The sequence below is a fragment of the Choristoneura fumiferana genome, chromosome 28 (assembly GCF_025370935.1).
Source record: "Choristoneura fumiferana chromosome 28, NRCan_CFum_1, whole genome shotgun sequence".
NCBI classification, from domain to species: Eukaryota; Metazoa; Arthropoda; class Insecta; order Lepidoptera; family Tortricidae; genus Choristoneura; species Choristoneura fumiferana.
The window spans coordinates 5,050,658-5,076,603 of record NC_133499.1 but is presented as its reverse complement, the minus strand read 5'-3'; the positions used below and the strand labels follow the sequence as shown (position 1 = coordinate 5,076,603).

The 25,946-nt window shown below is 39.1% G+C and overlaps 1 protein-coding gene across 13 annotated transcripts; it reads left to right on the top strand.

Moving 5' to 3' along the window:
- Positions 1–25,189, top strand: LOC141443923 (P protein-like). Of its 13 annotated transcripts, none has more exons than XM_074109324.1 (18): positions 1–105; positions 7,838–8,127; positions 14,107–14,305; positions 15,214–15,256; positions 15,903–16,038; positions 16,977–17,176; positions 17,333–17,584; positions 18,073–18,276; positions 18,756–18,871; positions 19,187–19,325; positions 19,819–19,954; positions 20,532–20,611; positions 20,969–21,091; positions 21,389–21,482; positions 22,347–22,489; positions 22,607–22,717; positions 23,589–23,736; positions 24,533–25,189. In XM_074109324.1, exons 2-18 carry the CDS (start codon positions 7,932–7,934, stop codon positions 24,709–24,711), a joined length of 2,499 nt encoding a protein of 832 aa, XP_073965425.1. In that variant the 5' UTR covers positions 1–105; positions 7,838–7,931; the 3' UTR covers positions 24,712–25,189. The 13 variants fall into 13 exon arrangements, with proteins under 13 accessions (XP_073965425.1, XP_073965424.1, XP_073965419.1 ...); XM_074109323.1 differs by having other exon boundaries at positions 7,726–8,127; XM_074109318.1 differs by having other exon boundaries at positions 7,608–8,127.
- Positions 25,190–25,946: the final 757 nt, after the last annotated feature.

Sequence of the window (25,946 nt, the reverse complement as noted above, 5' to 3'; positions counted from 1 at the left end):
GCGCGAACGCGACCGCACGCGTTTTAAAAACAAAAATAAAATAAAAAACAAAACTCTGTGTCTATGCTCCTTTCGCGCCAGAACGTAAAAATAGACTTGTAAATTGTAGGTTATGTTTTCAATGATGTCGAGTTGTTGCTAGGTGTGTTTAGAATGTTTTCTTTTGTGTGTTATTGACTTTATCGTGTGGGCAAACACCTTTGACCATCAGTCCGTGATCTTAACTAAAACTAACGGAGTAACCTTTAGGTAAATAGAATGGAAGTTTTATGAGAGCCTGTTTGTTTTTTTTATCCAAGGGATATAAATAAAATCTTTTACTAAGACTCCCCTCTTTGTCCGTGTGTCTGTCACAGAGCTGTATTATTATTATTCCCATTGATGGCGGCCTTAAGGCCACAGAGCTGTATGGTTTGCACCGTAGAACGTAGACAGAAACTTGAAAATGTGTATGGCAGCTTAAATAACAAATAAAGAAAAAGTAAAAAAAAAGAAGAAATTCGAAAAGAAAGGTGTTTTTTTTAATGAACTATTTTAAGCAGCAATGAAACGGGTCCGTCTCACGCTTGGATGGTTTTCTGCTGTAAGTTTGTAGAAAAACAAGTTTTTTTTTTAATCTTCACTGGTATGTATAAGATCAGCAGCAAGGACATGGCCTCGCTTTACCTATCGACAGTAATTCTACGTTTACCTTTATATATACAAGTAGGTATATGTATAAATCCAAAATTGTGTCAATATCGGATCCAAGAATACAGGAAATAATTAACGCCAGCTGCGGTACATACAGCAACACCAATATCTGACACAAAGCGTGTATAAATAAACATTTGATACGAGTCTATTCCAAGGGCCAGTAGGATGTGTTAGATATTTTTACGCGCTCCGCAGTGACAGATATTTATGCAGGTATAGTCACCTAGTCTTGTCCTCAATAAGAAGACAAGAAAAATAACTCAAGATGGTTGAAAAACCATAGACATTGTCATTTCAAATTTCGATAATTATCTCAAACAGGACTAAACCGATTTTAATGAAACATCAAAAGGGCCATCTCAATTTAACTACATATATCTTTCGATAAAAAAAAACATCAAAATAAATACAGACACGTTAAAATCCCTCCTCTTTTTAGAGGTTATAAATTTACTCAAATGAAAACATCCTTTATTTAAAAAAAACCGCCCAAGAGCGTGTCGGACACGCCCAAAATAGGGTTCCATAGCCATTACGAAAAAAATAAGCAATATTTTTCTAACGATTTCGTATTATATACGGAATCTTCCAAGTTTAGGTATATTTTATACCTTAGGCTGCTATTTACTCTTAAACTACTAATAATCCTCAAGCAAACTTAGCCGTTATAGTTTTCCTTGTAAGTTTGATATACTTATAACCATCCTGAATAATTTAAAAAAATTCCATCCACCGGTTTAGATTTTAGAGAGACGCTCTTTTTTAATGAAAATTTGCAGTTTAAAGTTGAATATTTCGCAAAAAATCACTTGAATCGAAAAATCGTTTTAGCAAACCCCTAATGGCTTTAAAAGACCTATCCAATGATACCCCACGCTACTGGGTTGGATGAGAAAAAGAAATTCACCCCTTACGTTTATGGGAGGGAAGTACCGTAAAAAAATTTTTTTTTGTTTTTTGTTATACCATTTTATCGGCATAGTTTACATATATATCCGTGCAAAATTACAGCTTTCTAGCATTGATAGTCCCTGAGAAAAACCGCGGACGGACAAACAGACAGACAGACAGCAAGACAGACAGACAGACATGGCGAAACTATAAGGGTTCCTTTTTTGCCAATTTGGCTACGGAACCCTAAAAAAGTTAAAAACAAGTCTACTTAGTGGGTCTAGGACTCAGCTAAACTCAAAGTTCAACAGTCGGGACCCATTTAAAATTATTAGTTTTTAATAAATCAAAATCGGGTCAAAAACGAGCCATTCCTCTTTCCGCATTCTTACGTACTCGTATAATTTCAGAGTTACCTATTCTATATATTGATTCTTCTAAATTTCTAAATACCTACTTAACCTAACCTAGACCATTCCGTCAATGAAAACTAAACATTGAAACTATTTAAGGAACAAAATGGCGTCGCGCAATGGGGTCGCGTGATACTTTCAAGTTCAAAATGAATAAAATGTATAATAATATGTTGTATTTTGCAGGTGGTAGGACCTTGGGCAAGGTCCGCCCGGATTGCTACCACCATCTTGCTCGCTAATCCTGCCGTGAAGCAGCAGTGCTTGCACTGTTGTGTTTCGACGTGGAGAGTAAGACAGCCGGTGAAATAACTGGCACTTGAGGTATCCCATCTTAGGCCTCTAGGTTGGCAACGCATCTGCAATACTCCTGGTGTTGCAGATGTTTATGTGCGGTGGTGATCTCTTACCATCAGGAGACCCACCCACTTGCTCGTTTGCCATCCAGTCAAATATATATATATTTTTTTTAATATTAACCATAGCGGTCCCCAGACACCGACGAAGCTTAGATAAAAAAATTAGCTATACCATTGAAACTGAGCCTTTATTTGTGTGAGCGGGACGACACGATACCTACAAAGCTAGAACTTCTGAGTTCGAAGTAAGTGACGTATTCGTCGATAGAACAAAATAATCGGTCGAAACAGCTGTCATAATGGAATGTATAAAAATAAATTACAATAGGAATACGAATGATTTTACGCTTTGAATATGAAAATGACCTATAATAAGCGTGAATGTGAGTTGATGCATAAAGGCGGATGATGGGTGCAATATGGTGATGAAAGCATAAGATGGATAAGACTTTAATAAACTTCGATTAATATTTTTGTATAAATGTATACAAAATATTAATGTGGAGATGGGCAGGACATATTGCTAGAATGGACCACAGTCGTTGGGCGAGAAGAGTCCTGGAGTGGAGACCCTTGCTAACACCCGCGGTAGAGGACGACCACCAAAAAGATGGACAGATGATATCCGGCAGCAAGCTGGCGTAAACTGGATGCGAGTGGCAATGAATAGGCAAGACTGGAAAAGTAGAGAGGAGGCATATGTCCGAAAACGGCGCTATAAGGGCTGTTATAGATAGATAAAAATGTATAGTAATTTGAGTGATGGTGATAATGTTCTAATAATGGTGATGTATCACTACGAATACGCACTTTGTTACATCCGTAGATGTAGAGGTCATTTTCCGTTTACAAGTGGTAGTGAACTATAAAAGGAATGCACTAAAAATATGTAATATAGAAAAAAAATACGAATATTTACTACAACAGAGAGCTTACTGTTTTTCAATTACCTTTGTTCACTTTTTTAAACAAATTGCGTACCCAGCTTCTGGCCTAGAGGGAGGGTAGGGGGGCAAGTCAGATTTTTAGGTCAGATCGCCCGCGCTTGTTTTGTCATACACACTACACAAAGACACCTACATGAAACAAGGTATATGTTGTGTAGGGCAAACACCCGCAAGGGATCCTGCTTCATACGTAAACGGGGCATAATATATTGTAGAACATACAATTTCCAGGGGGGAGCTGCCCTCCCCTGCCCCCCCTCCTGCGTACGCCCATGGTCATATCCATATTACGTATATCGTTCGACATGATTTAGACGTAAATTGCACCCGTCATCCTCCCACTGTTGCGGGTAATGGTACAATTACACTAGTAAAGCAACCAGAACCTCGAGATTATAGGATTGTGACCGCGGCTTTACCATTGTGTCAATTTTTTTTTAATTTGATCTGCGGAGAACACAGCACGTTGAAAATAACCTAACCTAACCAACAAAAAGTTGGGTAACCCCCGACTTTGACACTTCAAAGTTCAATATCTTAAACACGGCTGAACCGATTTTGATGAAACATGTCTAATAACCATCGGTAGACTGCTTTCAAATAAAAAAAACCGCATTCAAATCGGTCCACCCGTTTAAGCGCTGCGGTGCCACAGACAGACATAGCGGTCAAACTTATAACACCTCTCTTTTTGCGTCGCGGATTAAAAAAAACATCAAAACTTTTATTCTGCGAAGGCTCTTTTACATGTCACTTTTTAGGGTTCCGTACCCAAAGGGCGCCAACGGAACTCTATTACTGAGATTCTATCTCTTGAGTCGTAATAGTTAGACACTTGAAATTTTCACAGATTATGTATGACTGTGGCCGCTATAACAACAAATACTAAAAACAGAATAAAACAAATATTAAAGGGGGGCTCCCATAAAACAAACGCGATTGTTTTACCATTTTTGCTTGATATTAATAACAGCACCAGGTAGACGCTTCATATGTTCACAGAATCTTTAGTTGTGTGATCACTTTTAAAATAAATAATCAAATTAAAATAAAATAAATATTTAAGGGGGCTCGCATACAACAAACGTGATCTTTTTGCCTTTTTTTTTGCTAATGTCTGATGCTGTATAGATACCTAATGGTACGAAAAACTTCGTGCCCGAGGCCGACTCGCACTTGGCCGATTTATTAAACTACCAGCGCTTTCGGAAAGACCATCATTGCCAAGAAAAATGCGCCGCAAGAAACTGGGCAGAAAGTATTTTATTCAAAACAAAACAAAATAATTACAATTACAATTATCTTAGCTTTACGGTGACGGAAAACGTCGTGAGGTAAACTGCACAAGCCTGCGAAACAATGCAATGGTGTGTGTGAAGTTCCCAATCCGCACTAGGCCCGCGTGGAATTATGCCTGAGCTGTCTCGTTCTGTGAGGACGCCTGTGCCCAGCTGTGGGACGTACATATGTAGGCTGGGATGATGATAATGATTTGACTGGCCTAGAATTTTAGATTAGTAACAGTATTAAATATATATTACTCTCTGTAATATGATAGAATAGGTAAGTAAGTCTTAAGTTTCGCTACGCTCCGCCACGGATTGACAGTGAACAGATGGTTAAAAATAGTTAATACGAGTATACGAGCTCTGAGAACGAGTTCAAAATGGCCATTGTTTGTCATGATGTTAATGAGGGCTATCGTTTTTTGTCTCACTAGATGGCGCACTGTTGCGTGAGGTTTTTAAGTATGGCTTTCAAAGTCTGTTATTACGGGCGTGAAAACATAGTTTAGATTAAAATCATATTTAATACACCTTAAAACCGTACCATAAAAATATCGAGCATGCCACAGTGTTGCATAGTCCCCGTTTTGTTCGGAAAAAAGGGAGGACAAAGGTTTCCGAAAGACAAAACTGTCTCAAAACACAGACATTCATTGCCCCGGAACGCATATTTGCCATAATTAATTTCAGATATTGCAAAATATTCACAATTAAAATTATTCGTATATTATAAATAAACCCGCGTAGCTCACCCAAAAACTATGAGATTTGACATTTCGAAGACCTCACGCTACACTAGCGCCTCTAGCGGCGAATACATACGCAATAGCCCTCATTGTCCTGAGACCCTGATTTACTAAACAACTCCGGAAGGGAGGAGCGGAACCTCCTAACACAAGTATTGTCATACTTACCAGGAGGGGCCGAACATAAATACTGTGTGACATTAGTTGATACTGAATATTCTTTTTGACTATGAAATGTACATTCGCATCGAGCATGTTACGCATTGAGCATGTTCGCTGTGTTCTCAAAATCTGCGTAATGTTGCTCGTCAAAACTTGTGCTCCATATTCGCAAGCCACTCAGTAAAGATGGCTGACTTGTTACAGCGTACTGTCTGAACCGCGTAACAGTCAAAGGATTCGCCAAAAAACCGACAGCCGGGTGGAGCACTCAAAGCGAGCAACGAGCGGCTCGTTGCTCGCTGGTTTCCCCGTAACACTAAGTACTGACTGCACGAATGCTCGCTGTGCAACATGTTACATTACACCTCGTAACGTTGGTCAGTACCCACCTTAAGCATTTTATAAAATTAAAGAATATTTAAAATAATAATAGTCATTATCACACGGTTACATTGACCTAAAACTTACTAACTACCCTACTAGCCTGCGACTCCGACCGCGTAGAATTCGTTTCGCTATCCCGCGGGAGCTTTGCGATTTTTCGGGATGTTTAGTATCGTATGTCCTTCCCCGGGACTCAAACTATCTGTGTACCGAATTTCATCTAAATCGGTTCGGCGATTTAAACATGATGAAGTAACAAACGGACAGACTTACAAACTTTCGCATTTATAATACGAGTATTTATTTGAATTATGGAATTAAAAGTAATAGGTATTAAAACGTAGATTTTCTTTGAACCAGTCGCTAGAAGTATTCTGCGCATGATGTATTAATATTATTAAAAAAACCGGCCAAGTGCGAGTCGGACTCGCGCACCGAGGGTTCCGTACAAACCTGTAGGTAGTAACTTCAAAATTATTAAAAATATTTTTATTATATGATGTAACTGCCCGCACTGGGCCCGCGTGGGAACTATGGCCCAAGCCCTCTTGTTCTGAGAGGAGGCCTGTGCCCAGCAGTGGGACGTATATAGGCTGGGATGATGATGATGATGATGTAACTAAAAATTTACGGTTTTCGCAATTTTTCCTTTATCTGTGCTGTAAGACGTCGCTTCGTACCAAATTTCAAGATTCTGAGTTCACAGTTAAGTACCCTGTAGGTTTTCATTCCCTTCCGAGTTTATGGAAATTTTCGGCATAAACGGCTGTATCTTTTGATTGCGTTGGCTTAGAAGTTTGATTTTTTCACAGCTTCAAGGGACAGTTGACCTGAGTATTTGATATAAATTTGAACTTGATACCTCCACGCGTTCCTGAGAAATGGGGTCTTGACAACCGGACAGACGGACAACAAAGTGATCCTACAAGAGTTCCGTTTTTTCCTTTCGAGGTACGGAACCCTAAAAATAGTGCAACTCTAATTTGTAACTATATAACCCTTTGTCATTAGAGTCTCACAAAAATGACTACACAGCGTTTCAAACAGTTGAGTATGAAATATAATGACCCGGATAACTCAGGGTCATTATATTTAATATGAGTGAGTCTCACGGTAGTTTCATGTTCTAAAAAGTTCGAGTATGGTTCTTATTTTGGGTGACTATGACTATTCAAACCACATTCAAGCAATATGTATTGGTTATTACTTGTATTTTATGCAACTGTATCGTAATAGGGGTTCTTAAAACACGAGTGTGGGTTTATGAAACGAGGCGTAGCCGAGTTTCATAATAGGGTCACATGAGTGTTTTAAGGCCTAATTACGTACAGTTGCATACAATATTTTATCTATATCCATATATTAAATCCTCTATCATGTGTTCAAGAACCATTGAGAATGACCTGCATTAACGAGAACTAGGTAGGTATGTCTGCCCCACGAGCTGCGCGCGCGACGACCTGCTGCTGCACGTGGTCACGCCCCCGCCCCCCCCCCTCGTGCTGTAATGATGTATGAAATCTCATTACGATACAGATTTCTGTATCATAATGATCATTACGATACAGCCGTGTTCATAATAGAATCCAAAGTCGTAATGCTGGTCATTACCTATGGTTTTTGAACGCATAATTGAGGATTTACTATATGGGTGTAGATAAAAGTACATTATAATGTCCTACTATGAACTACTGAAATAACTTAGAGTCCTGCAAAACTTTAGAGTTCAAACAACAAATACTCAATATATAGCAGTGACTATTTAAACAATGTGTATCAAGTGGATAATAGTACCTTTATATGAACTGCTAACATAAGTCAAGAGTGCTACAAAATTTTAGAGTACACCAACAACTTAAAATAAGGCAGTGATTATTTAAACAATGTGTATTAGTGCATAATAGTGTCTTTCTATAAACTACTAAAATAACTGTAGAGTGCTACTAATTTTAGAATAACTACAAGTTAAAAGTGCGACAAACGATGTCACACAGAGTAACAAAAGGCTTCGAGTAAATTGTAGAGCGCCACTTTTAGAGCGTTACTAATGTCGTTCATAAAGAAGCTTAAGGATTGGAGTGCCGCCAGGGAGGGGCAGCCTGAGCTGACCAGGAGTCAGTACTCCTTGGTGGATTGCGGGGACCTGACTGCAGAGACTGTTCAGCTCTGGCTGGGGCTGCCGGAAGAAGTCAAGTATGATCCGGCACTGGCCCCGTTCCGGCAGTTCTATGAGAAGGAGAATGGTGAGTTGCATTTGTTTTCATTTTAATTGCAATGAAGGGTATCGCGTATGGATTCGCCGCTAGAGGCGCTAGTGTAGCGAGAGGTCTCCGAAATGTGAAATGTCATTGTTTTTGGGTGAGCTACGCGGGTGTATTTATAATTAGAATAATTTTGGGAACATTTTGCAATACCTGAAATGAATTATGGGAAATATGCGTTACAGGTTACAGGGCAATGAATGTCTGTGTATTGAGGCAGTTTTGTCTTTTGGCAACCTTTGTCCTCCCTTTTTTTCCGAACAAAACGGGACTACGCAACACTGTGGCATGCTCGATAGTTTTATGATACGGTTTTAAGGTATTAAATATGATTTAAATATATATTTTTCACACCCGTAATAAAAAACTAACCACTATACTTCAGGCAGGACCTTTGTCTACAGTGGCGCCAACTGGTGAGCGCGAAAACGAAAGTTCCCGCGGGATACTTAGCGAAAACCGAATTCTACGTAACGGCTAGCTTGTTTATAAATACGTGTCATTTAGTTTATGTATTGATCTAACATGAAATATAATACAGTGTTGTAATTCTTGGAAACAACTGAGGTAAACAATAGCTACGTGTTTGAAATTTGAACGCCTTATAACTGGACAGAGAGATAGACTAATAAATAATTTCGTAAACGGTTCTCTGCCTTTTCCCAACTCAGGATATTCTCTGAAACTAAATTTTTTTCTGAACTTTCGTAGAGATATGAGTAAAACAAACCTAACCTAACCTAACCTACTGTGTTCTATAAAAGCATAAGAAAATACACTGAGAAAAAATTTTGGTTTCGGAGAAAATTGAGAGTTGGCAAATGAAACGTTTGGCAAACAATAATTCTGCGAAAAGGCAAAACCCGTTCGTAGTTCGTTGCAGGTGGTAGGACCTTGTGCAAGGTCCACCCGGATTGCTACCACCATCTTGCTCGCTCGTCCTGCCGTGAAGCAGCAGTGCTTGCACTGTTGTGTTTCGGCGTGGAGAGTAAGACAGCCGGTGAAATTACTGGCACTTGTGGTATCCCATCTTAGGCCTCTAGGGTGGCAACGCATCTGCAATACCCCTGGGCGGTGGTGATCTCTTACCATCAGGAGACCCACTTGCTCGTTTTCCATCCAGTCGAATAAAAAAAGCAATGGCCTCAATTGTTCCCGGGGGAGTTATGGATTGTTTTTTAAAAAGTAAGTAGGTACCTACGTCATTTCAGACTAAGGCAGTTGTCTCACCGCCAGCGAGGAAACGATTGGCTATCGACTATTTTCTCGCTCAAGAAACGAACAAAAGATATAAGATCCTATGTGAGTAAAAGAGACACATATATGAATAGTTGATCGTTGGCTGTTTACACTGTCGGCGAGAACTCGCTCTTACATCTTTTGTCGCAGCGACAAGAGCTATAAAACTCGCTGAGCTATAGATACTCGCTCAGCGATGTCAGCTTGGCGGCCGCCCCGCACGAGCGAGTCGAGTGGAGCGAGTAATCGCCCGTCGCACTCAAACACTCGCTTACAGCCAGCGACAAAACTACACTCGCTTCTCGCTGCTCACCCACTCGTTTCTAGTTACTCGCTCTACTCGCTTCTCGCTCATCGTCGGCGGTGGGACAAGTGCCTGAGGTTTCAAGTGAGCCAACGTTTTACGAGTATTTACATCTTTAAAACTTAGCTATAATCCGATTTGACACCATAAAAAATTTCTACGCATCATGAAACTTCGTTATTTTTATATTTTAAATTTATATCAAATCATTTTGCTATAATTTTAGTATTTTTTTTTATGCATGTTGTAATAATTAGCTTAGCATTATCAATGGTAGACGACTCGAAAAAATAGACAGGGGGGCTACGCACTTCGAAAATAGACGTTCGTATCGTTTCGCTGACGCAAATATATACGAGAAATATATCGACGGTGGAAAGCATAAACGCTGTAACCCAAAATGTGTAAAGTTTACACCAGAGCCAAAAAACTTTTTAGAATTTACTAAAAAAATCATAACTCATAATCCTATTGGCCTAGAGTAACCATTCTTTGGGAAATGATGTATATTTGGCTAGGCTATCATTCTCTTGGTAAAAATCTTCTCTAAAGTAGTCAGCAAAGAAGTTTTGGTGGGTTACAGCATTTGAATGTTTTTGTTTTAGACCACGAAAACGCAGTTACATCAATACACTAATGCATAAAAAAGTAGAAAGTGTATTTTTTTGGGAAAGCATAAATGTCGTAATTGGACAATGTAGGTACAGTACAGTACTTTTGATAATATAAAGTGTTGTAAGCTGGTTTAGATTCTCAAAATGAAAAATGAAATTGAAGTAACAGCTTACATCAGTCCAATCCATGTAAAATTAATTAGCGTAATCAGCAACTGGTCAAAATATTATGGGACTTTAGAAATGACAAATTATTAGTATTATTGATTAATCGTAACAGTAATCAATCAATACGACGAAATAATTTAGGAAAATGTGTTTTTATGCGTCTTGTAATCCGCGTCTTCTTTGATTGTATCTTCCGACTGATTTTTATTTTTTATTACTTGCTGGCAATCCCAAATACTCCTGAGCTTACTTGTGGAATCAATTTTGTCAATGAGATTTTTCAAGTTCTTGTACTACTTGTTGTAATTTTTTGGACGTCTATACTAATTTTGGATGTGTCTTACGAAAAAACTCAAAAGTAGGTACTGAACCGATTTCAATTTTTTTTCTGCATTAAAATGCTACACTATCCCAAAGTGACATACACTTTATTTATTACCAGAAAAAATTAGGGTTTCGTACTATTAGTAACTTCAATAATGTAACTTGAGGTGTAACAAAAACAAGCTTTTATTAGAAAAAAAACAGAACTAACAAGGGAAAAATTATCAAATTAATCCAAAGCTGTTTACTCTGGTTCTGGAAGATGTTTTCAAAAAACTCGCATGGGAAAATCGAGGTCTAAATATAGCAGGAGCTAGACTGAATAACTTAAGTAGGAAAGTACGTAGACAAATATCCGTATTAAACGTAAAATCTATATGATTGATTATCTAGTAATGTGATAATTTTAAGAATACGAATAGGTACTTGGGTATGTAGTCATTCAGGAATGGGAATATCTAGGAAAGTGTACATAATCGTATCGAATCGTATGTACCTAAAAATCTAGATCATATATAATGAAATGCTGGTTCGGTTAGTAACAAAATAATTTCAAGGATCTCTTAAAGAAATATACATACATCCGTGTTCGGTATTTGTGTTAAACTAAACAGAGACATTGTTAATTGTTAAGCAAATAGGAAACCGAATTTGGCAGAAGTCAGTTGATTGGTCTCGTCTAGCGACGCTAAATAACATAGTTATACCACAGTAAAAGAGATGTAGGTCCACTTCGACCCTTTGGCACTTGTCCCACCGCCGACGATGAGCGAGAAGCGAGTAGAGCGAGTAACTAGAAACGAGTGGGCGAGCAGCGAGAAGCGAGTGTAGTTTTGTCGCTCGGCTGTAAGCGAGTGTTCGCGTGCGACGGGCGATTACTCGCTCCACTCGACTCGCTCGTGCGGGGCGGCCAGCGAGTTTTATAGCTCTTGTCGCTGCGACAAAAGATGTAAGAGCGAGTTTTCGCCGACAGTGTGAACAGCCAGCGATCAACTATTAATATATATGTCTCTTTTACTCACACAGGATCTTATATCTTTTGTTCGTTTCTTGAGCGAGAAAATAGTCGATAGCCAATCGTTTCCTCGCTGGCGGTGAGACAAGTGCCTTTAGGAGACTTACTGCCTACTCCCGCGCGGACGCTTAGGGTTGTCGACGTCTATTTTAGATTAATTAACTTCCGGCAAATAATTTTAAAACGAAAGTTTACTTAAAATTGTCTAATGGATGTGTCTAGAAAAATTATATAGACAGATTCTATGCCGTTATATTATTATTTATTATTTTTATACTATTTTAAAATTATTGTTTATATATTCGCCGTAATGGTGATGGCGACTGTATACATACTAATCATGTTTACCTACACATAATACTATAACTATATTCCAATCTCTATGTTTATACTGCCTCCCCTATGCACCTCATATCTCAGCTTGTTTGTTTCTTATTTAGCCACTTAAGCAGTGACGCTAGCGACATCTATACCGTAGCCCTCATCGAGACTTAAGCTCGACTTGAGTTCGGGGCTTAAGTGGCTAAATAGGAAACAAACAAGCTGAGATATGAGGTGCATAGGGGAAATTCGTGTCTGTACCGTTGACCTGCAGTGGTATAGCACGCGGTACGGAATACCGAGGACCTGGGTTCGATTCCCAGTGCTGGTCTTATTTTCTGTTTTTTTCTGTGCATCTATATTTCAGTTTTTATTTTCAACTTCAATCTGTCTCCAATAGTATCTGATGCAATTTTGGCGAGTCTTTTTAATTTACTGACATCATAAAGATACGTACCCGTATTTTATGTTAGTGCACGATTTAATGCTATCTTTATTGCTAGAACAAACACATTATTTTATCAAACTATGTAGCTGGTACCCGCGCGGCAAAGCCCCCGGCGTAATTTTTTTTATAATTTTATAAGTCTTCTTTTATAAGAACCTTCTCCTGACAATAGCAAACACAACAAAAAAGAATTAGCGAAATCGGTCCAGCCGTTCACGCGTGATGCCGTGATCTAGGGAATTAGGGATTCATTCTTATATTATGTACTAGCTTTTGCCGGCGGCTTCGCTCGCGTAAAATTTGGAGTAACATACATTTACTTTCGGGAAACTGAAAAGGGTTTTTAGCTGTTGGTATTATCTACTTGCGTGCCAAATTTGAAGTTTCTAATAATTATAGTTACTGAAATAGGGCCATTTCGAAGTGAAAATATAAATCCCATTTATTCCCTATCCCGTGGGAATTTCGAAAAATCCTTTCTTAGTGCGCGTCTACACTTATTAAGGAACATATATTCCAAATTTCAAGTTTCTAGACCCAGCGGTTTGAGCTGTGCGTTGATCTATAAGTCAGTCAGTTTCTTCTTTTATATATATAAGATTTAAGATTATAGGCATTTACTGTCAATTTAGGTTTCGGAAATTAGGTACTAACGAGCGAAGCGAGGAGTGTTAGGTAAAATTGCGACCACAGCGCGCGAACCCGCGAAGCGCCAAGGGGCTACTACGAAATTCAAAAATTGAATTCGTATAGTACAGTCACCAGCATTAATATCTGCCACAGCGGAGCATGCAAAAATATCTGATACGTCCTTCCGACCCTAGAAATAGAGTCGCATCAGATATTTATGCACGCTTGTTGTGTCAGATATTGGTGCTGGTGACTGTACCATCGCTCTCACTCGTATTAAATAAAATAATATTAGCGTGAGCGGGACGCCAGAGTTCGAATTTTGCACTTCGTAATATAGGCCCAGGGCCTAATTAAGTTGGTAATAATTTGGTCCTTACCAGTGCTGGTTATGTAAGATGGTTATGTACAAGGAAAAACGTTTTTTTTTTACAAAAACATATTATACTGCAGAAACCTTAATATTCTTAGATTACTCGTAATTGCCTAACGTCTGTATGATTGCTATGATGATGATTATAGTTACTAATTACCATGTGTTGCATTATGTAATTGTACCCATAAAATAAAATAAATAAATGTAATGACTGTTTTGCGATACGTAGGTACGTGTAGTTACCGACATTACTATATATGTCGCTACTGTAGTAATGACATATATTATGTTTTTTTCACTAGCAATTAGCCGAGAATTTGCTCTAATAAACCATTTAGATTATTTTAGATCCGTTAGCTATTTGGTGTTGCGGATTTTTTAAAAATACCCATGGGAATTCCCATAAAAGACAGCCGTGTACAATTTCATGTTTCTACACTTAGCTGATAGGTAAGTTCCATCTCCACTAACCCGATTTGATCTTAGCGGAAACGTCGCTTATTTGCATATTTTCTTTTCCAGCAAAACTAGAATCACCCCTCAAGAAGAACTGTGCCCTCAAACCCAGGACACGTCTTCCCTCAGTCAACTCCGCGCCCCATCTGAATCAGGACGAGGCAAAACAAGATGGCGCCGGCGACGGACCACAAGATGGCAACTCAACTGTCAAACATTTGGGCGGGAAAAATTGCAAGTCGGCTGTAGAGGCGGCAGATAGACGGTACGAGTAAAAACGAAAACTACTAATCCTACTAATAAAGTTTGTGTGTACACACATAGTTACAAACACACGCACGCACGGATATATATGGTAAATTGTATGAGTAAATAGCTAATCTGTAAAAAAATAAAATAAACTACTTTTAGGGTTCCTCTAACATGGCAAAACGGAACCCTTATTTTTTCGCCATGTCTGTCTGTCTGTCCGTACGGTTTGCTCAGGGACTATCAATGCTAAGAGGTGTAAGCACGATTTTTGTAAACTATGCCGAAAAAATGGTAAATAAAAAAATGTATAAACAATTTTTAGAGTACCTCCCATAGACGTCAAGTGGGGGTGATTTTTTTTTCTCATTAAACCCTATAGTGTGGGGTATCGTTGGATAGGTCTTTTAAAACTATTAGTGGTTTGCTACAACGATTTTTCGATTCAGTGATTTGTTTGCGAAATATTCAACTTTAAAGTGCAAATTTTCATTAAGATCGAGCGTCCCCCCCGCCCTCTAAAATCTAAACCGGTGGGTGGAAAATTTTGAAAAAAATCAGGATGGTAGTAACGCACGCTCTTGGCCGGTTTTTTTTTCGTTTTTTTTCCGTAACCTTTTTTTTACAATAAATAGTATATTTGGAACAGTTGTTTTTAGCAAAACTTCAATGATGAAAATGATGAATGATGCCGAATGGCGTCCGCGGACCGGGACGTGAGCTGTCGGTAGGCCTCCAACAAGATGGAGTGACGACCTGGTTAAGATCGCGGGATCGCGGTGGATGCGGAAAGCACAAGACCGGTCTGAGTGGAGAGCCTTGGGGAGGCCTATGTCCAGCAGTGGACGTCTTTCGGCTGACATGATGATGATGATGATCAATGAAGACCACTACTACTAAAATGTTAATTGTTTCTTTTTTCAGCGATCATCTCGTGTTACATCATGGAGAAAAGAAACCTTCCAAAGTAAGGATTTACAATATACCTACACTACACATATAAGAAGCTGACTGACTGACTGACTGACTCACCAACGTATTAGTACACAGCCCAAGCTTGATTAATTCCAAACAATTTATTGAATCAGGCGTTTATTTGCGGAAGTCTACGTTAATTAACTATAAGCAACTTTACTCACCCGCGTCCTTACGATAGCTGTCTATGCAACAAGTGTTCATATGGCTCCTCTGATGTAAGTACACTTATCAGACAAACCCAACTATCACCACCACCACAGCACGCTGACGAGTTTCGAACTCAACCAGAGTTCATCATCAGAGCACACAATCATTCACCACGGTAACATCTGGTATATTTTATATCACTTCAATTTATAAAAATAAACTAATTAAATGGGTCAATCAGCTTCTTAGTGTTGTTGTTATTCTGTCCCGTAGCTCAAGGGACATCAGTGATACTGCCAGAAAAATGTTTGCAATGCTATCGGCATGCTTAGGAGATGAGCCATGAAGGAATTGCCTTTACTGTCACAACTCCTAACTTTTAGTGGATCCCATAAAATTATACTTTTAATAAGTAACCCAGGAGACGTTACCATGGAAACCGGGTACACTAAAAAGTTGACTGACTCAATTATCGTATCTGTTAACAGTGGGACCAAGCTAGGAACTACACGAAGATCACCCTGCTGGTCGGATGCTGGGTGTTCTTCACAGTTGTGTTCTGCATGTACGGCGAGAAGGAGCGAGTCGTGAGGAACACTGTGCTGTTGCCCGGAGAGATCAAAGGTGAGATAGAATCTCACGTCCAAGTCGAACTGGAGAGACCAAAGGTGAGACCTGAGACGTTATTGATAGAATCTCACGTCCAAGTCGAACTGGAGAGACCAAAGGTGAGACCTGAGACGTTATTGATAGAATCTCAAGTCAAAGTCGAACTGGAGAGACCAAAGGCGAGACAAGAGATGAGATTAATAGAATCTCACATCCAAGACTAACTGTAGAGTCCAAAGGTGAGACCTGAGACGTTATTGATAGAATCTCAAGTCAAAGTCGAGCTGGAGAGACCAAAGATGAGACAAGACATGAGATTAATAGAATCTTAAGTCAAAGTCCAACTGGAGAGACCAAAGGTTACAAGACTTTATTCATAGAATCTCAAATCCAAGTTGAACTGGATAGGATCTGGGTAGGGATGCAAGTTAATGTGTGAACATAGAAAGAAGAATGAAAAGATGTTTTATTTAATCGTTAACGTCATAAAAGATCACCCTGCTGGTCAGATGCTGGGTGTTCTTCACAGTCGTGTTCTGCATGTACGGCGAGAAGGAGCGGGTCGTGAGGAACACTGTGCTGTTGCCCGTTGAGACTAAGGGTGAGACATGAGGCCGTACTGCCTAACGCTCGGGCACCTGCAATAGCAATCACTATATCTATCAACCCTCATGCTCTAACAAAAAGAAGCGGTGAAAAGACTATGATTCCAAGATTTTTAGACAATAAGGCCTGAGGTGTTGTATTGGCTAACGCGCTGATGCTCGCGATCGCTTTCACCATCCCTTTCTAGCCTTCCCTTATGCCGTGTGACATTAAGAAGTGGTGAAAACGATTGTGACTCCAAATGTTTACCTAATGAGTAATTCAGGAGACGTTACCATTGGCAACAACCTATAAAGTTGATTGACCCATTTACTTAAAACTAAGGTTCAACACTTTGTCTCTTTCAGATTACGCCACCGACATTTCAAAGAAAGAGCTGACATTACAAATAGAACTTACTGGACCTTTTCTATCAGAGCAGGATGAGAGGAAATTGAACCATACGGAGAAGGCATTAAGGTCTAGAGTGGAGGTGTGGATTGAACGGTGGGTGTTGGAGGGAGAAGTAAATGGAGAAATCAGTGAATCTGATGTTGTACAAAGAGAGGTTAGTGGAAAAGCGTTGTAATAACTAATAATAGATAAGGTGTAGGGTATAATTGGGTAGGTATTTTAAAGACGTTATAGATATTTAGCCCATGATATTTATCGCATACGCAACTTTACACTGCGCAGATTCTTATTAAAACTTCTATCTTTACAGAATTCAACATCAGCAAGCTTCATACTTCTAAATACAAACTTAGACTTCAGCGTCGGAGAACAACGGTCCGCCATTTTAGAACATAATTCAAATTTGAACGCAACGGCCGTTTATGTCATTCGTATGAAGAGCGACGCACCAATGGCAATGCCGGTGTCGATGAGTTACACCGATGCACCGATAGATGTGTCTGTCGGTATTACTTACGGCTGTATGCTATTGGTGATGCTGTACGTCATGATTATATTTGAAGTAAGTTTTCGTTCGGTCCGCTACGGTATATCTTTTCGTCCAATATCCCGCAGTATCTTAAGACTAGTGATCACTTTATGACTGAAGGGATCCTAGCTTGTCGCCGTTTATCTTTTTTTTGGACCTAACTGTTTTATTTGGACGATCGTTTTTTTTTCTGAAGCTGAAAACTATTCAGGATATATTTCAGGACTATCCTGTGGAACCATAAAGGTTATGTTAGTTTTAATAAAAAATAATTTTGTCTTAAAATTAGACAACCTGGTTTTTGAATATTATTCAATGTGACTGACTATTATAATAGTTGTTTAATATGAATTACAATTTATGTCATCTAATCATTGTTGTTCCGGTTTTTATACTGGTTGAATATGTATGCGGATTGAAACTATGTACTTATTTCGTTTATATACGCAGTGGAAATTAGCAAAATGGTCTCACGAACATCGTTATACACCCAATTTAAATCTGTACCTATCTACTTTCAGGTAATCAACCGCACTCTAGCCGCGATCGTGGTGTCTACACTGTCTCTATCAGTACTGGCGCTGCTGGGCGCGCGGCCGTCACTCCCCGAGCTGATCTCCTGGCTGGACGTGGAGACGCTGCTGTTGCTACTCAGCATGATGCTACTCGTCGCCATCATGGCCGAGACCGGCATGTTTGACTTCCTCGCTGTCTTCACGTTTGAGGTCAGTAACATGAGAAATGAACTGGTGAAAGCTTTTGACGCTGTTGATTGGGGTTAATAGTAAGTGTTTTGAATTGAGCCTTGGGGAACTCTACGTTGAGGTGAACATTTTGATGTTATGTATTTGAGTCATTTGTTCCCGATGCTATTTACATAATGATGATATGGTCAGTTTGCAATTAAATTGTATTAACAGTACCTACTAGTACTTTATTATTACTACCTACCTAGTACTTTTATTATTGACCCGTCCACTAAAGTTATGCCAACTAGACCAAAAATGTTTAGGGCGTGATTATACGTTGTCATAACATGGAATTGATCCCATCAATTGACGTATTATCACGGTGCTCGCTTCAACGTGTTATTTTGATCAGTACACACAAATATATTTTAATTTATTTATGTGATTTTTAGACCTTGATCTGCAAGTTTCAATATTATTTTCGCTTGTTAAGAATCGGTTTTGTTTCTTTACAGGTGACGAAAGGCAAGATGTGGCCACTTATAAGCGTGCTGTGTATCATAACAGCATCACTGTCTATTTTCCTGGATAACGTCACAACAGTTCTGCTCATCACGCCTGTGACCATCAAGTGAGTTTTCCAAACTTTTTTTTTTCGGGTTAAATCGCCTTAAGGGCCAAAGGCACTAGGTCCTTGCTTTTTTTTTTTTTATATGAGGTTATAGGGTTTATAGGAGATGACGGCGGCGTGCAGTCAGGAAAAAACCATTATTGACGACTGGGAAGGGAGGGCCCAGACATTGCCGGTCTCTCACCGGCTAAAAAACCCGGCTGCACGTCCCCAACTCCCTGGAGCTCTTTCTAGTTAATTATTTGCCCAATGGTCGACTAATTAGACAAATTTATATGAAGCCCGTTTCAAAAGTAAATTCTTTCTTCGTTTCAGACTTTGCGAGGTTATGGAGATGCATCCCATCCCTGTCCTGATAGCCATAGTAGTCTACAGCAACGTAGGAGGCATCGCGACGCCAGTCGGCGACCCGCCGAATGTCATCATATCCAACAACCCCGCCGTTGTGCAGTCTGTAAGAGTCGACATCATCATCATCTCTATCATCATGATCATCAACATAATCATCATCATCATCAACATTATTATCATCCCATCCTATAATGTCCCATTGCTGGGCAGCTCTTAGAATGAGGGGACCAGCGCGGATTAGAAACTTGACACTATTGAATTGCTTCGAAGGTTTGTGCAAGTTTCCTCGAAATATTTTCCTTCACCGTAAAGCTCGTGGTAAATCTCGAATGTAATTTTGCACATGAATTTCATAAAACTCAGAGAATTTGAAGTTTTAAATCCACGATCCTCTGATTGAGAGGCCATAGGTCAAACCACTAGGCCTGGTGGCTTTTTCAAGTCATTAGCTTAATTTGTATCATCATATTCATCATCATCATTACAAGAAGTCTTAAAATTAATCCGCTTTGTTCAGGTTATTTTGAACAGCCCTGAGATAGGTTCAATGGCGGGTCTGTTTTTATGTGAATAAAACTAAAATTCATTTGTTTCAGGGTGTCAACTTCGTGAACTTCACTCTACATATGACTTTCGGGGTTTTGCTAGTTTTTGTGCAGTCATACTTCCAATTCCGTTTTCTATATCGTGACATTAACACACTGCGCCAGAAAGAACCGAGGGAGATCCAAGGTAAGGATTTTATTTTAGTTGCTGCTCAGACGCGTGCAAGATACCTACGTCTGTGCGACACATGTAATGGACTAGTATAGTATCAAGATTGGTTATTGGAGTCTTTTTGTATTTTTTATTTCAACTCAAAATTTTGTTACTTGTTTGTTGTTTGATGCATAAGAGAAATTTGTGTCTGTACTCCTGTCCAGTGGTGGTGTAGGGGTACAGCATGTAGCACGGAGTGCTGAGACCTGGGTTCGATTCCCAGCGGTCGTCTCTTTTTCTTGTTTTTCTGTGCATCCATGTTTCAGTTTGTATTTTCGATAGTATAGTATCCTAAACAAATTTATTAGTCCATCAGTTAGTATTAGTAAAATATTGGACACGTAAATTTCTTTCATCAATAAAACAAAAAAATATAAATATGTAGCCAGTTAAAAGTTCCGCGTAACATAAACATAAAATGACAAAGACGAAGCGCGTCAAAGTTGGGAGTGGGAGGCCGTGACGTCACGCCGTGCGACACTTTATATTGTGGTTTCAAAATTTGCGAACCATTTCCACATTTCAATTTGGTCTCTCTTCATAATTACAGATTTGAGACGTCAACTTCAGGTTTGGCGTCGCGCAGCGGACTCGCTTCCACACATGAGCAAAGACCAATTAGTGGTTAAGGTAATATCTTTCGTTTTCATCTAATACTCTTTCATTGCCATCATTATCATCGTTGGCCGATCAAAAATCTGCTGGAATAGGCCATTGTTATGCAATGGATGCAAAAATGTGTTTTCTTTTATTTATAATCGACTGTTGCTTCAAAATTTAGAGTGCTCTTAATTACATTTTTAATAGCACATATCTTTCAATTGGGTTGGTTTACAGCGAGTAAGAAGGTAAAAATTACAGTTTTATTGGCACGGTTATATCTTTCAACTGGGTTGGTTTATAGCGAAAAATTAAGCAAAATGACCGCAGCGGATCTGGTAAAAAAATATATATTATTATAAGTAATAATTGATTTTATATTTCCAGGAGCGGCTAGAACGTAAAGTTCAGAAGTTGACAGCTCAGTTGAATGTCATCGTGAAGGAAAGTAAAAAGAGAGCGTGCCCTAAAGACACGTTCCAAAGGACATTGTCGGAACTCAAAGTGAAGGTAGAATCATCTCTATCCCCGCTTTTATAAGTCCCAGGCACAAACCTCAACTCAGATTGAGAGCGCTAAACGATCCATGCATCTGTAAGAAAACAAAACAAATTTTCGAACAAACGAAACAAAGTTAAACCGATATTTGTCGAAACGAAAATCGGACTGTCATTTTACCAACAACTGTGGACATAATAATGTTTCTGAAATAAATTATTATATACTTAAGTATTATTTTTAATGTTTCAGATAGATGATCAGTTTTAGGATTCGTATTAAGATTGTAATTAATTATAATTGTTTCAGTACAAAATTCGTGACAAGAACCTCTTGATCAAAGCTGGCATCGCACTGGGGTTCACTGTCGCTATGTTCTTTTTGCACGCTGTTCCACAATTCTGTAAGTTTCTTATGAACTCTAAAGGCAAAGTAAGGCAAACTTTATTTTAGCAAAGTGGCTTCACATTCGAACCAATATTGTTCAATACACGAACATAAAATAAATATTAAAATTAATTAAAATGTAAACAAAGAAAAATATTTATCAATGGCAACATTAAATCTAATCTTATCTATGTTTAAAATCTGTTGTCTATGTTTTTCTCTCTTCTATCTAGACTTCTGTCAGTCAGTGGCCTTCTAATCTGCTGGCCCAAAAAATACATTTTTTATGTATAAATTACAGTGTTTGCAATAAGAAAACTTCAATAAAGTTAATTATAAATATTCTCGCGTGTTTTTATACAAATATGACTGACTGATGATTTTCAAACGATCTATTTTTGTAATTTTTCGCCGAAAATATTTTTCCTGTTATAAAACTAACCTAACCTAACCTATAGGGTTCTACTATATAGGATAGTTTTGATCGAAAGCGGTATACACTTAAAATAACACACCATTTTAGTTTAGACCTACCTACATCTAATTGCTGAACAGCCTAAATTAAAATGCTGTATTATTTAGAGTTGATGCCCTTTCAATCTAGATGTGCGATATATCTAGGATAGTTTACAGTTTCAGAAAAAAAATCGGTCGTCCATAATACCAAGCAGATGGGAAAAATATTTTCGGCGAAAAGCCAGGATTCCTGGATATGGGCTTTTTCTACGTTTTTGTTACACATACCAAGACTTAAACGTCTATGTTACATAAGTATGTACATATAGATGTAGAAGTAGGAATATCAATGTAAAATTCATTCATTCATGTAGGATTCGGTTCAGGTTCCTGCTTTAATCGTATTGACTACTCTTTCCTTCAGGCCGCGTGTCTCTGGGCTGGACGGCGTTGCTGGGCGCCATTCTCCTTCTGGTACTTGCAGACCGCGAGGACTTGGAGTCCATCCTGAACCGCGTGGAGTGGTCCACGCTGCTGTTCTTTGCTGCACTGTTCGTGCTCATGGAGGTATGTCTTTCATCGTTTTGACTACTCTCTCTTTTACTCCGTTTGTTTCTGGGCTGGACGGCTAGTTTTTTAAAGGCAGATTTCAGATTTATTTAACAAAAGCTTTTTTGATTTTAGGCTTTAACCAAGCTCGGTGTGATCGGCTACATCGGTGGTTTGACAGAAGCACTCGTGATAAGAGTAGAGGAGACTCACAGACTCAGTGTGGCGTTGCTGCTCATTGTATGGGTATGTCAGGTCCTCCCGGTGTAGCGACTCCTAGCGCCATCTAGTCACAGAGAACAACTGCAACATCCTGCAACGTGCTATCAAAGTTCCTCAACTCGAACGCATATATACAAGTTCCGACGTTCTTCCTTCGGTCTTCGGTCCCCAGGCATAATACCTGGAGAGAGATTTCTCTATTGAGGCGTATCCCCACATTATTACAAGCTTTTATTTAACTTGCAATGTATGTTTGCATGGGTCAAATCTTGCATGTTAAATTTGACGCACTTTCAGTCGTCGAATTGACTTCAAAATTGGCATACTTGTGTAAATTTAGTGACAATACAATACATGGCAGCGACATCTTGGTGGTACGGCCAGGATCGTCTCCGCAGGACGGATGGTATAAACTTGAAATTTGGTACAGCCAGCATAAAAAGCTTGTATTCAAAAAGCAATTTTTTAACAAAAACTTAATTTACCTACTTAATTATTTATTTTTTAAAGAAAGTTATTACTTAAGTTTAAGTTAACTTTGCAGGTGGTAGGACCTTGTGCAAGGTCCGCCCGGATTGCTACCACCATCTTGCTCGCTAATCCTGCCGTGAAGCAGCAGTACTTGCACTGTTGTGGTCGGCGTGGAGAGTAAGACAGCCGGTGAAATTACTGGCACTTGAGGTATCCCATCTTAGGCCTCTAGGTTGGCAACGCATCTGCAATCCCCCTGGTGTTGCAGGTGCCTATGGCCGGTGGTGACCTCTTACCATCAGGTGACCCACTTGCTCGTTTGCTATGAAGGCGAATAAAAAAAAAGTACTTAAGACACGGTCACGAAATATGCAGCCGCAAATCACCTTAATGCCGCTCTGAAGTTAGCTTACCTTAATTTCAGATATCAGGGATAACTTCAGCATTTGTAGACAATGTGCCACTGACAACGATCATGATCCGGGTGGTGACAGCGATGGGCACAAACCCGGACCTCAACCTGCCACTGCAGCCGCTCATATGGGCGCTGTCGTTCGGTGTTTGTCTGGGAGGTTAGTATTGGGAGGGTGCGAAGTACTAGGTGGGGGTGATGAAATCTATCGCAGCGCTCATGGTGGCCAAAAGTAGAAATAGTTCTGGCTCTGTCATCTGTCATACTCATATGAATCTGTCATTTACAAAGCAATTTGTATAGACTTTAACTACCTAATTTTAGTAATAGATGTTTGTGTTATGATGCGAGCTTGAATTATTGAACACTGTCCCTGTTTTGTTCTTAATACCTCTACATCTCGGACATGTCCAGCAACAATTTTTCTTATGAAACGGTTTGTGGTTGAAATTTTATATTGAGTGATACTCACAAAACCGGTCTTCAAAATGATACTCATTTTGATCTGAAAACGATATTTAATTTATTACTAGCGATATAAGAACAAATTATAAGTAGGTATAACTATATTATTATTCAAAGAAACCACAGTAAAAGTACAACTAAACATGAAGTAAACAAACCCTGACATAACAAAATAAAACACACTTTTTGAATAAATTTTACTTACCTCATTTAATTTTAATGGCCAAAAATGAATTCACAACCTTTTGTCAACCCAAATCACGGTATCACAGTAATTTTGTATTATAAATTAATACGCTATAGGTTTGATTTTTGTCACAATGTCGCGATGAAATTTCAAAACGTCAGAGCATCAGAGCCATAAAAGTTGCGGACGCTAGGTGGCGCTGATGTCGTGCACAGAGCCAATAGTACTGCATCGCTATTACCATTCTATTAAAAACGCATGCTGGCATTTCGTGAAACTAATACAAGCCAACTCTGGTCACCAGGGAACGGCACTCTGATCGGCGCGAGCGCGAACGTGGTCTGCGCAGGAGTGGCGGAGCAGCACGGCTACAAGATCACGTTCATGGAGTTCTTTAGGGTCGGCTTTCCCGTCATGCTGGGGCAGCTGCTCGTCGCCTCTGCGTATCTGATGATATGCCATTGCCTTTTCCAATGGCATTGATGCATGGCAGACCGTAGTACGTCCTGACCCTATATTACGAAGTGCAGAATTTGAACTTCGTATGTTGCCGTCCCGCTCGTGCTAATATCGAGTGCGAGGGACGGTATGGTACGATTACGATACGAACTTAGATTTTCATATTTCGTAGTAGCGCCCCTGAAAGGTCTTCGCACACTACCTAACACTTAATATGACCGAATTTGGGGGGGAAGCAATGCGCTCTTGGGTCCATCCATATTGGCTTTTAATGGTGTCGCGAACGCAACTGACAGTTCCACCATGTCTCTTTCATTCTGTATTTTATACATTTGTAAAGGAAAATAGAATGTTCTAAGCCTTGAAAAGTGATTCCATGTACAAATAAGTGGTCTGTGAAATATCGTGACTTCTATTGGACGGTTAAAAATAGTGTGGTATTTTTAAAGACGATTTGTAACATTAAAAAATATTTTTTGTAAATAAATGTCATGTTTTTAAAGTAGTTATTTTCAGTTTTATGCTCGTAAAGCTCGTGTTTATGCTGGATCTAGGTGACATAAAATGACTTTTTATGCTCTATGCGCATAAAGTAAAATCTTCGTGTAAGATCAAGGCAATCAGGTGTTAACAGCCACAATAAGTATAGGTTTTTTTATTTATTTTTTTGTATGAAGCTAAAAATCAATGAAATAAATCAATAAAACTACATATTTATAATTATATTAGCAAACGCAAAAAGATACTTAGTACCTAAGCACAATATACACAACTATATTGTGCTTCAACAGTCGGGACCCATTCAAATCGCGACCAGCTCAAAAATTCTTAGTACCTAATGGGTTCCGACTGTTGAAGTTTATATTAGCTACTTACTAGACCACTACGTCCACTAAGATTGGTTTTGGAAAATTAGGTTCAATTTAGGTTTTACGGGATGACCGTAAAAGTAAACATTTGGAATTTAAATAAAAAATACAAAAAGATTAAAAAAAAAACAATCTTAATTTGATTGCTTAGTAACGATATCTCTTGTCCGGGTGAGCGGTTAGTTCCAATGGAATGTCGAAAGTTTCTCGATGAGGGCTACGGCATAGATGTCGCTAGCGTCACTGCTTAAGTGGCTAAATAAGAAACAAACAAGCTGAGATATGTGGCGCATAGGGGAAATTCGTGTCTGTACCGTTGTCCAGCAGTGGTGTAGCGGTATAGCACAGAATGCCGAGGACCTGGGTTCGATTCCCAGTGCTGGTTTTATT

What these genes read in the sequence shown, in the direction of transcription:
- LOC141443923 (XM_074109324.1), top strand. Translation starts at nt 7,932, where the DNA reads ATGTCGTTCATAAAGAAGCTTAAGGATTGGAGTGCCGCCAGGGAGGGG. An exon ending in ACGTCATGATTATATTTGAA is followed by an intron (nt 17,585 to 18,072) that starts GTAAGTTTTCGT and finishes ATCTACTTTCAG; the next exon opens with GTAATCAACCGCACTCTAGC. An exon ending in ACCCCGCCGTTGTGCAGTCT is followed by an intron (nt 19,326 to 19,818) that starts GTAAGAGTCGAC and finishes CATTTGTTTCAG; the next exon opens with GGTGTCAACTTCGTGAACTT.